The sequence below is a fragment of the Schistocerca gregaria genome, chromosome X, assembly GCF_023897955.1.
Source record: "Schistocerca gregaria isolate iqSchGreg1 chromosome X, iqSchGreg1.2, whole genome shotgun sequence".
Classification (NCBI taxonomy): domain Eukaryota; kingdom Metazoa; phylum Arthropoda; class Insecta; order Orthoptera; family Acrididae; genus Schistocerca; species Schistocerca gregaria.
In genome coordinates this window covers 705742157-705755948 of record NC_064931.1, presented here as the reverse complement: position 1 = coordinate 705755948, position 13792 = coordinate 705742157, and the positions used below count along the sequence as shown (strand labels likewise).

The 13792-nt window shown below is 35.1% G+C and overlaps 1 protein-coding gene across 2 annotated transcripts in view; it reads left to right on the top strand.

Annotated features, from left to right (window-relative positions):
- The window catches only part of LOC126299298 (tyrosine-protein phosphatase 99A), a 476034-nt gene that overhangs the window by 322930 nt on the left and 139312 nt on the right, over window positions 1-13792 (top strand). For both annotated transcript variants that reach the window (XM_049991093.1, XM_049991092.1), the window contains exon 4: window positions 5263-5519. In XM_049991093.1, coding sequence (XP_049847050.1) covers window positions 5263-5519 — 257 coding nt within the window. The remainder of the gene's footprint in view (window positions 1-5262; window positions 5520-13792) is intronic.

Here is a 13792-nt window from a genome sequence, read left to right as displayed (position 1 = left end):
AGTAGGCAGATAAACAAAACTGAGATTATTACTAGCTCTCAAATCAGTTCTGCTTCAGTGATACAGAGCACACATACAGTATGCACTGTTACACCTGCACAGGTACAGTGACCCTGTGAGGATGAAATAAAGCGATCTCATTCATTGGTAGGATACTGGAAAAATGCAGTCAGTCTACAAAGGAGATTATTATGAAACACTCGTGTGACCTGTCACAGAATACTGCTAGAGTGTACAGGACTCATGCTAAATAGGGCAAATGGGAGATACTGAATGCATACCAATAAGTGCATCTTGTATGGTTACCAATTTGTTTGACACACAGGAGAGTGTCACGGAAATGCTCAAAAACCTCAACTTAGACATTTGAAGATAGGTGCCAACTACGTTGTGAAAACCTACTTACAAAGTTACAGGAGCCAGTATTAACTGGGGATTGTGGAAATATACTTTTGCTCCCTATGTATCGCTCTCAAAGGGACCACAAAGACATTTAGATTAATTTCAGTATGAACACAGGCATTTAAGCTGTCATTTTTTTTCTATGTGTACATGAAAGGGATGGGTAGAAATACCAAGTTCCTTCAGTCCTGCACATCACATTGGCTGGTTCAAAATGTAGGACAACATCTGCTTAAGAGTTTATTTTCTGTATAAGTGTAAAAGGTAGAATACTTTTCTTTGAAGCAATATTGTATGATTTCAGCATGTGACATACATGAAGTAATGGTAAGTGTTGTATTGAAACCATCTTACACTGTTCATATAACATCTTTATAGTCGTTTTATTAATTAAATATATCCTTAAGTTAATTTTGAGTCCAAACTAAACATTGATGTGAAAAGTTTCCCAAACACTATTCATGGTCACATAAGGTAAACACTCAGTTTTTTGCCTTTCATTGTTTTTTGAAACTGAAATATATTATTCAGTTGTTGAATTGGTTCTTAAAGTTCACCACTACTCAGTGTTTCAAAAATAAAGGGTAACTTTATGAGGAAGTGAAGACAATGTGGTGGCACCAACCTGGGAATTCAACCTTCTTGACATGCTTTCATAAGATACAAATTACATGTCACATAATAGTAACTCATTAAAGCTTAGCACCATGATTGTTATTGAGATAGTGAACTGTTAAACTCATAATATGCTTTAGTTGAGAAAATGCTGCTGACTGTTGCCAGGCAGATAGTCACAGGAAAACAGAGATTTCATGTGCCAGTTATAGCACACATACAAGTTCTTTGTGACCACCACAACCATATGCTAGTTGGGTCTAATATGCTAATGACTGTGATGAGTTAGTTTGCAAATGGATATACATACCCCAAGAGGATGTCAGACAATGTTGTAAGTTAATAAAACTGTAGATATCTCAGCACTGAAAAAGTAATCATTGGAGCATTACTCTACTGATCTGTTCTGATTTTTGTGAAAGAGACTGCATTTGAAGTATCATTATTCTGATGAGTTACTAAATAGTATATAAAATGTAGGAATATAGGAAAATTTTAAGGAAACTAAGGAGTTCAGGCAAAAAGGGTGAAATAATGATGAAAGAATAATGTTCAAGAGAATGAGGAAAATGAAACTACATATTCAAACAATGGAAACCTGAGGTTGGAATATCGACAGTATTATGAAAAGAATCAGTTGCTCCTCACCATAAAAATTACATTTTGAGTTGCAGACAAACGCAACAAAAAGAGTGTTACTCATTGAGCTTTTGGCCAAAGCCTTCTTCAAAAAAGAAAACGCACATACATTCACATAAGCGAGCACACCTCATCCAAACTTCATAGCATAACTGTTACCTGTACAAATATACTCTCGGTAGCTGCACCTCCATCAAATATGGCTGAAAAGTTGGTGTTTGAAAGTAGGCAATTTTAAATGGTATGGTCCATACCAAGTATCGAGTTCAAATACTTGACTTACACTTTGATCACCAAATGATCGAGTATTTGTGCCCAAATTGAGTATCATTTACTTAAATTATGCACAGATAATCAGCTAGCCACATACTAGACTCAACTGATGATCTGTAATGAGATTATTAGAATGCATTAGCCTAACACTGAAGTAACTATTGAGAAAAGTTCACAGGTGGCAAGCAAATTATTAAGAGAGTCACAGATTTGTACTCTTAATATGCTGTCTTTCAGATCTAACAGTCAGATTAAAAATAAATGCTATGTGCACAGTTATTATCATGTGGAAATATCACAGTTCACTGTCTGACCCTATTGGAACAGTGTGTGTTACTGAAGTTTGACATAGTCCATGATATCAATTACACATTCACTGCCCAAGTAATAATTTAAAACAGTTGCTAAATCATGAAGCAAACTTCCAGACACAAAATTTACATAAAACATGTTACATTTTCTAACTTATACAATAAATTACGTTATCTGTAGTACCTTTCCTGGTATCATTGAACTTAGGTCTTGGTCTATTCAAACTCACTACAAACTGACTTAAAATGGCTTCCAACATACTTTTTCAATAGGTTTACAACAATGAGACCTGACCTTAGCTATTGTTGTGTACTAGACTTTCACAAATTACAATTAAAGATTTACATTTCTGTGCAAATTAATAGTAGAGAGAGATCTGTTTTAAAAAGGATTTTTAGATACAACAGTAATTTCTATTTAATTATTCTGCCTATTATGTCTAAATATGGGATTCAGTTTCAATAGAAATGTTTTTACTGAAGAAGCTAATAACTCTAAACTAAATCAGTGGAAATGTTGCTAACATATTTTTGTCATTAGCTGTATGGGTGGATGTTTCCTTGATTTATATATATATTTCATCTACCTTATCAGGTAGCCAGTAATGAACAAAGACAACAAAATCTGAAATTACTGATGTTTTGTGATTAGCATAGTTTTTAGGCAAACTAAACTATACTATACTAATGGATTCTAGATAACCAAAGGAAGATAATAGATAGTAAAGTTAAGTTGTAAACGTTCTGGCTCAGTATCTGGAATTTTAGGTACTATGTGCATGTCATAAAAATAGTGTTATTGAAGATATCACAAAATTTGAAATAATTGCACAATGTTGCATGTACTCTGTAGCAACACCCTCAAATGGAAACTTTCTGGTCACTCCTTATATTAAAAAGATTCGAATGGATGATGTAACTCAGTATTGTGAAGGAGATATTGAATATAGGATTATCAATTTTTGTATTATGTGTTTACCATGTTTCTTAAAGAAAAGGGAGAAAAATACATTGTGTATGTACTACCAAAGAAAAATGACAATATAATATGTGATAGATTGAAAAAAATTATTACCTAGTACTAAAAAACTAATTTATGCTATAAACAGATATTGAACATTGTGAACTAATAGTTTTCATTCTGAAAGATAGTTCTTTTGTTGCACCTATGAAGAAGACAATGCACAATAGAAGTATAATTGGTTTGCGGGCTTTATGTGCACAAACTAACTGGCAAAACATGGTTTTGTTGATATATGGAATTACTGATATCTTCAAAAGAAGCAATTCATTTGTATCTTAACTTCCCAATTCGCTTGCCTGTTTTGCTGAACTCGCCATCAGAAAAAAGAAATTAACGTCACTCAGTAATGAAGTGCTACATTTGTTGCAAAAGCATTTACAGAGACAAAAAAGTAATTCTGTCAGTACAGTGAAATGTTCAAAAAGTATTTGAATAATGCTGCTGCATTAACTATGCTATTGCAACTTTTTGAGACTAATGCTTGTTTCCATTTTTTCATCACCACCATATTGGCACATTGATACAAACTCCAGAGAATCAGTTTCACTTCCTAAAAATATCACCTTGTGAATTAAAGGTGCTAGTAGATGACGCAAATTTGAAAAACAAATGGAAAACATTTATGCTTGGCAATTGCTTCTACCCCCTAGATGAATTTCTGAATAGGCAGTATGTATGTGGTTGGGCTATATTAAATTTTGCTGTACATGAAGATAGACAAATTCTAGTAATATATACAGCCAGCATGTAGCCATATTTTTGTGAAGCAAATTCATCTTCTTTGTAAAGCTACTGACACGTTCCATGTTTCATATGATCCATGGAATACGCAAAAAAACTAAATGAATCTAAACTCGCCACCTTATAGCAAAATATATTGAAGCCTGAAGGAGGCTCCTTAAGAGACTGTATTTAATTATAGGTATCTTTTCATGATTCCATTTTAGAGTGAAATGTTTTCAGATCAACATACTCAGCTCATTTTTTGGAGTACCAGTTAACAATTTCATAGTACTTCATAATCTTTAAATGTGTCTCCTTAAAATTAATACATTTTGAGTTGTGACACAGTTATTACACATAAATGACACATATGCTTGCATGACTTGTGAAAGAAAACATCTTTAAATCTGTGGTGCCTTTTATCAGTTCCAACAATGAACTAACGTTCAATGGACAGCACAATCCTGGTATGAAATCATTTTAATATAAGGCACAATGTCATTTAATTTCTTGCAGCTGTAAAAATATGTCAGCCATCTCCATAATTAATTAGCAATTTTTAATAAGGAATGGCTCTGTTGCCCCTTGAGATGATGTGTGTGTGTCTCAACTCATTAATTGCTGTTTAGTTTGTTCCTTAAACCTTTGCTGTCATGTACCTGAATAAGAGACCCTAGTTCCAAAAGCTAGCAGTTATGTGGATTTCTGTGTAGATGTAGATATCGCTTGGTAACTCAAGTTTTAATCTAGCTGTATTTACTTGTAGCAGAGAGTTCTTTAATTTTCAGCACTATAGAAGTATGATCATTTAATTGTGAATATTCCATTACATATAACATTAAAATTGTAATCAGCAACAAGAAAAATTGTATCACTATTTATACAGGGACATAAACATATGTTACTGAAAATATTTCAGTTGTTTTCAGGGCAAATCTGATTTATGAATACCAATGAACAGTGGCTTGCCTCTTTCATGTGTGTCTAAATTAGCACTTCCTGTACTGATAATATTAATTCTGCTGTCTGATATTATCTTAACTTAATACTCTTGACAACAGCAGTTGTGTGTATGTGTGTTTTGTACCTTCTCCCAAAAACTATACAGAAATTCTGTTAGGGAGAAAACCAAGAGAGTAATCATTACTGCCTTGATGTTAGCACATGCCAATATTTTAATACAGTTTAAAATTTGAGGAATATTGCAGTACCGTTTTTCATTAGATCAATACCAGATTACATTACTGATGTTCTCATTCTCAATTTTTGAAACAGATGTTCCTACCCAATTTAACAACGAATACTGTTTACGAAATAAAAATCAAAGGAGCATCACATAGCATCTTCAACAAGGATCAGATTCTGGGAGGGGAAGAGTCTGTATTGAAAAAAGTGGAAATACGACCTAATTGTGACAAAGAGCAGACATTCCTAGAGGAAACAGAAGAAGAATTGAGTCCTGGTGTTATTGCTGGCCTAGTGTGTGTGGGATGCTCTCTTGTATTTACTGCAGTTGGTTTCTTAATTTGGAGGTAATGTGGTTATAAAATAAATGAAATTAAATGTGTAAATTTAGTTCTAGATGAGGAAATTATTTCCAAATGTTAAAAAAGTATGGAAACCAATATAGTAGTAAGTAGTGCCATGCATGCTGCATAAAGTTTACTTGTTTTTTTATTTATTTGTACAACTCCAAATTTACAGCATACATGTAAGTATTCAGGAACTTATAGATAAACACATCAGTTCTTCTGCATGAGTTTTCAAGATTTTTAAGTTTGGTTTCTGTCATGTGAACAACACTCTTTATGAGCCTGATTCACTAAGTATTTTCCAGATATCAGAAATTATATCAGTTTTTATTTGTCCAAATTTAAAATGTCTCGTTGTATTGTTACACAAGATGAAACAGTTTTTACCTATCATTTATAAAATATTTTCAGATACTGTAATGTGCTTGTATTTTGCCAGCTTATGTGTTATTAATGTATTTGTAAGCTTCCTCACTCCTTTTCTTTTCCTTTTATTCTGAGAGATAAATGGAGTACTCTAGTAATTGTGTATAGTGTTCTTTATTGTGTATTGATTAAATCAGAGACCTGATTAAGCAAAACTCCACAGTGACTGTTTCGCTAGAGATTTCAAACTAGTAGTGGTAGTAGCAGTAGTAGTTAGTAGTTAGTAGTAGTAGTAGTAGTAGTAGTAGTAGTAGTAGTAGTATTTATCCATAGATCTCTTTTAGAAGTATACTGGACATGTCTTGGTATTACAATTTACATACGACAAAAATAAAATAACTCACATATACAGACATTTACAGACTTATGGGTCTAGAATGACAAGAATGGGACAGAACTCATGGCCTTGTGGTAGTAATTATTCAGGCATTTGCCTGAAATAGTTTAGGGAGACCACAGAAAACCTAAATCAGGATGACCGGGTGAAGACTGGAGTCCCCACACTTATGAATACAAGGCCACTCTGTTTAAAACAGTGCTATCTCATTTGCGTCACCCCTAGCATACAATACTGCTTTAAAAAGAAGTGATTTAGTAATTAGAAAAAGCTAGTGCTTATTTTTCAGTCAGTCACTGCACTCACTACACATAATACACACACAATGTTTCATAACACTATGCACACTATGAGATTATGTCAACCATTTTGTGCACTACAACTTTCGATTTGCTAGCCTGTAAAACTGAGTAGGCATCCCTCTGTAATGAGAGAGATGTTTAACTCGGAAAGAGACTAAAGTGTTATTATAATAAATTGCATAGCTTTGGGAGTATGTTTTTCCAGATAAGGAGGGAAAAAAAGTATAGTGTGAAAGTGTAATGTGGAATGTTAGATGCTCTGTTATAATTATTATTATTTGTGTTACATGTTACACCAAACCTCTACTCTGTGTGATCTAAGTAATCCTTCAGTGCACAGAATGTTAGGGTTAAAAGTTTTTTTAACTACTTTTTTAAATTAGTTTGTTTTAGCAATTTTTTTAATATCCTTCGGAATTTATTGTACAGTTTCATTCTTTGGTGGAAAATTCTGTTTAAAGCTTTATGTTTATACTTTTTTGCTAAATGTAAATTCAGTCTAAATCTTGTTCCATGGTCACAGACAAAGCTGTTTTTGCTGTAATTATTTATGTTATTTTTGATGTGTAGAACTATTTGGTAGATGTATTCACATGGTGCACTTAAAATCTCCAGTGTTTTTTAACGGACCTTTGCAATGACCTCAACTACTATTTTTGTTGTTATTGTTATGGCCCTTTCTTGCTGTCTCACAGCTGTGGCCGATCATGACACTGGAACAGCTCAACGAAGTGCATATTGGTGCCACAGGTCAGGGAAGCTACCTTGTCCAGGTCACCACCAATGTCACATGCCCCATCCCTGTCCAGACTGTTTCCTGCTCCACTCGCTATCACTACATGGTCTTTTAAAAAACACTTACATAAAAAGTCCACTATCTTAGCTGTGCATTTGTTTTGAAAATGCTGGTGGTGTGGTACATTGCAGCTAAACTTCCGTGCAACTAAGGGTCAATACATCACCCATGGCCACTGTCTTGCAGCAGCACTTCCTTCCTCTTCCTATAGCGGTACTAGGCGCTTAGTCCGGAACCGCGCGACTACTACGGTCGCAGGTTTGAATCCTGCCTCGGGCATGGATGTGTGTGCTGTCCTTAGGTTAGTTAGGTCTAAGTAGTTCTACGTTCTAGGGGACTGATGACCACAGATGTTAAGTCCCATAGTGCTCAGAGCCATTTGAACCATTTTGAACCTTCTTCCTAACACTTTGCACATTCCTGCCCTTCTTAACATTGGATGAAGTGTGGTGCACATTTTTTAGTCCTGCCTGAGGCTCTTCTCTTCTTAATTCTCTAGTGGTAGATACCTGTTTTTAGGGTTGATAATAAAACTATCAGATTGCATTCTCTTTCTATCTTCTTACCAAAAGCCAGTTTCCAGTCAGCTTCCTCCCCTCTGTCTCCCATGATCCTGATGATTTCCTTCCTTGCTCTTTCCAACCATGCCCGAAGAGCACAGATTTTGTTTTCCTTTTCCTCAATCAAACTATTCCTACAGCATACTCTGCAATTCCAGGAGAGAGCCTCTTTTGTTTTCCCAACATTCTCCCTTCTTCATTCCCCACTCCCAAGTGAAAATATTTCATATAAGACTGGCAACAAAACTACTCTCTGTAAACATTTATGTTAATATTATAAGACAATTCTCTTGGGGTAGAGCCCAATCAATCTTAAGCAAATTAGTAAGAAATTGAAATATTAGAGAAAAAAGAAATAATTATGTAACACAATACTAATGCAGACAGTAGCTAAATAGGGCAATGTAGCATCACATGTTACTGTAGATATCAGTCAGCATTTGCACACAGTTTCATCTGGTACACATGTTCTTTCAGCATACTCCACAGGAAAAAACTTCAGAGACAGATTTGCGAAATAGTCCTAACTTCCTTCAAATAATAAATTTACCCTGACTTTGAAGAAGGATGTTGTGTGTGCCATGTTTTGAGCAGACATGTGAAAAGTTTCCCCACCTTGTTGGAAGTAGCCCTCCATCTGATTGATGAGTGCGTCAGAAATTTGCATGTACACATCTGTCCACAATGTTCTTCATGAGACTAGTGGAGTAAGAATGTATGACCATCATACTGTACAACTTGCACCAAGTGTTATTGCCCCAATTTAATTCTCACAACAAAAAGGAGTGATATAGATATTAGAGTCAATGGTTTTGAGAAACACTTGAAATTGCTAAAATTGAATAAAGCTCTAGGGCCTGATGGAGTTCAACAGCCTGATGGGATCCCTACAGGTTCTGTCTAAAATCTGTGACTGAGTTAGGCCCTCTTGTAACCATAGTCTACTGCAGATCCCCTGAACAAAAAACTACACCCAGTAGTTAGAAGGATACGCACTTCAAACATGTTTATAAGAGGATCAGCAGAAGTGATGCATAAAACATGCTTACATTATCCTTGACATCCATTTTTGTAGAATTGTAGAACATATCCTCAGCTCAAACATAATGAGGCATCTCGAACAGAATGACCTCTTCCTTACCAACCAGAATGAATTTTGAAATCATCAGTCATGTGAAATCCAACTCGCACTTTTGTCAAGTGAAACCCTGAAAGCCATGGATCAAGGCAGTCAAGTAGATGCAGTATTTCTCAGTTTCTAGAAAGCATTTGACACCGTACTACATTTACACTTATTGTCAATAGTACACATGTATTGGGTACCCAGAAAAATTAGTGACTGGAATGAACCAGTGAGCCTTTTTTTGGTAGGAAGGACACAACATGTTATCTCACTCAGAGAATAAACAACAGATGTAGAAGTAAATTCAGGTGTGCCCCAGGGAAGTGTATTGGTACTTTGCTGTTGATGTAGTATATTAATGACCTTGTGGACAATATAAATAGCAACCCTCAAATAGTACACAGATGGTGCAGTATCTGTGATCAAGTACTGTCTGAAAGAAGCTTCATAAGCATTCAGTCAACTCTTGATAAGATTCAAAAGTGGTGCAAAGATTGCCAACCCACTTTCAATTTTCAGAAATGTTCAAATGTGCACTTGGAAGAGTGTCACAGAGACACTGAGGAAAGTGAACTGGCACTTTTTTCATGTGAAACCCTGAAGCCGTGGATCAAAGCAGTAAAATAGACGCAGTATTTCTCAGTTTCTAAAAAGCATTTGACTCAGTACCATATTTTCACTTATCATCAATAGTACAATTGTATTGAGGATAGATGCAAACTATCCGGAGAAATTCTATGGACAGTTTCAAGGAAAACCTTTAAATGATGAATCTAGGAATATGCTACAACCCCCTATGTGTAGCTCCCCTAGAAACCATGAAAGCAAGATTAGAATAATTGCAGCAAACACAAAGGCATTTAAACAGCCACTCCTCCTGCACTCGAACACGAATAGAATGAGAAGAGGTCCCAATAACTGGTGCAATGAAAAGCACCTTTTGCCATGCACTTCATAGTGGTTTGCAGACTATGGTTGTAGATGTATATGTAGATAAGTTTTTTCATAATGGTTGCTTGGGTACCCGGTTGCCATGTCTGCATGTTTTAGAAACTGATGCATTCAAATAAATGACTGACCGTGTTAACTATGTCATGTATGAGTACAACATACCCCTTTATTTTCAGCTGACTGTGTGACATATTACCACTTTACTTAGATACCTAAATAAACTTGGTTGTTTTTGGCTGTCTTTAATATTAACCAACCCAACACTGATAACTGTAAATAATTGGGTCACCAGCCACACAATAAATGTTGACGACCCTGTGAGTTAAGGGTAGTTCACTAACTGTGACTCTTCAGCCCCTGTGACTACACTTTTCCTGAAAGCCAGCATCCGTTCAAAGGATAAACAAGCTGTATGGATACCAGTGCTAGAAAATACACAACAATAAACTGAATTAACTGAACAGCTCTTCTGTCCATTTACATCTATTATGCACAGATATTAAAGAACACACTGGAATGCAGCAACAACACAAAATACCAGAAAGCACCTCACACAAAGTAAAAACTCACTATTAATAAGGATATATCAATATATAATAACAATGAAGCTTTGTTATTAAATTTGAATTCAAAGCTACAGTATTATATAGCTGCCCGGCAATTCCTGTCTTTATATCATAACTTAGTTAATTGCTAAAACTTCACTAAGTATCAGTAACAGCATTAGTAACTCATAAGATTCTCCTGGAAATTGATCACAATAACAGAAAACCGTGGATCTTTGAGTCATTTACTGAACATAGTTCCTTCCTCTTATCCATAAACTATCCACCAAATGATGAGTAGGAAACTTGTCAAAATGTTGCGACAACTGAACGCCAGAACTCGGCTGAGAACCCGAGAAAATTCTATCAATGAAATTTACTGAGAAAGCCTACATTCTCAGGTAACTATGGATTCCATTCAGCACTATACCATGAGTCTACTTTTCACCACTGAAGATAGGGTTCTGCACCCTATTTCATCCTGCAGCACTCCTATTGGATCATTAATATCTCTCATCACACTCCACATTCACCAGTCCACCCTTGAGTGGTCAACCACAGCCTAACACCAACTGAGTTGCACTCATTTTCTGCTCCAGTACACAAACACACATTCTTGGTCACTCTTTTGACTGCTTTTCTTGTAAACATCCATAGAGACTTGATCACATCGTTCATGCAGCTCCCTTTCGGCCAGTGTTGTGGGTGCAGGATTTTGTGCAGTAGCTTACCTCACGATTATATCCCATAAATGTGGATGGGATTCATGTTGGGCAATCTGGGTGACCAAATCATTAGCTCTCACTGTCCAGAATGTTCTTTGAATCAGTTGCAAACAATTGTTGCTTGGTGACATAGTGCATTGTCATACATAAAAATTCCATTGTTGTTTGATCCCTCCTCTATTTATCGAACATGACCTTGTCTCCATAAGCTTCTTGAGTTGTGCACAAACTGATGGTATGATGGTTGATTTCTTCCATATTTAGTTCTGAAGTTTCACTAAGTCTGCAGGCTTCAATAAACCATTTCACATACAGTGACTTCAGTTTGAGGAACAGGCATTTTTTGTAGACTATATTTCACAGTATCCCATCCATCCATAGGGTACATGAAACACACAGACACAATGTAATCAAAAACTTAAATAACCACTGAGTACTTAGTACAAATCAGATGAGAAGACTGACTTTGTATCACAATTTTTTGAAATTGTAAAGAGCATTAATGGATTTCCTGTATAATAGACAATAGTTTGGGGACACCTATGAGATATTACATAGTACAGTGAAGTGTGAACTTTCATATGCACCCTCATTACCTCTGTTCCAACAGGACATAAAACTGAAACTGCGTTATACTAAATAAAAATTACCAAACTGCCATGAACCATTTTTTTTAATTGGAAAATAGAATATCTACACATAATTCCCCTACTTTCAGTTGGTGTAGATTTCTGAGTTGTGTCTTTTCTTTACAGCCCCTACTGCTCTCCTATTTTATTTCAGTTCTTTGTGATATTTTTGTAAAAAACTTATGCACCATAAATCTCAACTGTGTAAGTAATTTCTTATGATATTCAGACAATCAGATAAAGTTAACAGCACAAAAGAACTGAAATTTACAATAAAAACAACTTATTTAATTTGCTTGTTTTTTATATATATTAAATAAGTTGTTTTAATTGTAAATTTCAGTTCTTTTGTGCTGTTAACTTTATTTGATTGTCTCAATGTCTATGCTGTTTAATCACTGACAGCTGAAAAACTATTTAAACACTGCACTTGTTATTGTAACCAGAAACTGGAAACCTTATGCATCATCATATGACTAGGAAACTCACCATTATAAATTTTTGCCTAGAAATAAACAATGAAGTAATAGTTGAAAAGACACTACAGATTTGCGGAAATTACAACCCACTGGCAAGTGAAACATAAACCATTAAAAGAAGCCCTACAGTAGAATGATTGACAGATGGTAGTATTTTTAATGCATGCTAGAAGATGATACTATTTTTATTGCATGATAAATTTTTTTACATTTCACTATGACCGGTTTCAGCTACTGCTATCTTCAGATCATAAAATATTCACATGTAGAATATTTTATGATCTGAAGATGGCAGCAGCCAAAACCGGTCATAGTGAAATGTAAAATAAAGTGCCAAAAATATGACCATGGACTCATTTTCAGACTTTATGTCTTCAATTCATAAATAGGATTAAATACAATTGTCTGTGCAGAGTAAAATCACAAAAAAGTTCATCTAGCTGATCATTTGTACATTTTGTTTCCGATCAAAAGTCATCAGACTTATGACAGATTTAAAAAAGAAGTTTTTCCTTTCTGCAGATATTGTGCTAATCTTTTCTTCTCTACATCGCTACTATATGTAACACCCTCTGCAATTATGTTTAGCATATTCTGATACTTGCAGTCCCCCTACAATATTTCCTCTCAACTCGTCTTTCCATCCACAAATCCCTGTTATCCCAGTAATCTACTTCTTCTTATGGAAATGGTTTTCAGAAGTCTGTTTTCCTCAGTTCTCCTGCCCAAATGCTCTTCATTTTGTACTTTATGTACCTACTTAATTTTTAGTACCCTACTGTATTTGAAAGACTTGCAATTTCTTCTTCTCTTCTACTTTCACAGTCTGAATGTCACTTCCATACAATGCTATGCTTATGTGAAAACTGAATATCAACAGAGCTCTTTTTTTTTATTTTAAGAAAGCATTCTTTGCCAGAATCATTCTACTTCTGATATCTTTCTTGCTACAGCAGTGTAGTGTAATCTCAGAGTACAGATAAGATAAACTCTGTCTTACATTTGTTATCCATCAATACTTGTCATCGTATCGTACTACTTCATATCACAAAGATTTCACTGTGTTCCTTGATTTGTCAAGTTTCCTACCACCATTTTCAAGAAGAGCTGCTAATACTGATCACCACTACTGAGTGCTCCGTAGCAGTTTTTGCTTTGGAAAAAGTTTAATATTATTCAGACAGAATTGTTTTTGTGATTTCTGGGTGTTTCTGATAAGTAAATACAAGTTTTGCCAGACCCCAAAAACAATCATTATATGCAGAACATCGGGGAGGTTTTACTTCTAACAGTTGTGGATGTAGAGCTTTGTGTTCATGGCAATACCAACATTATACAAAGTTGGACATACATTTAGGTACTGCAAGCTACTTCCTGTTGTATAATGAATCAATGTTCCC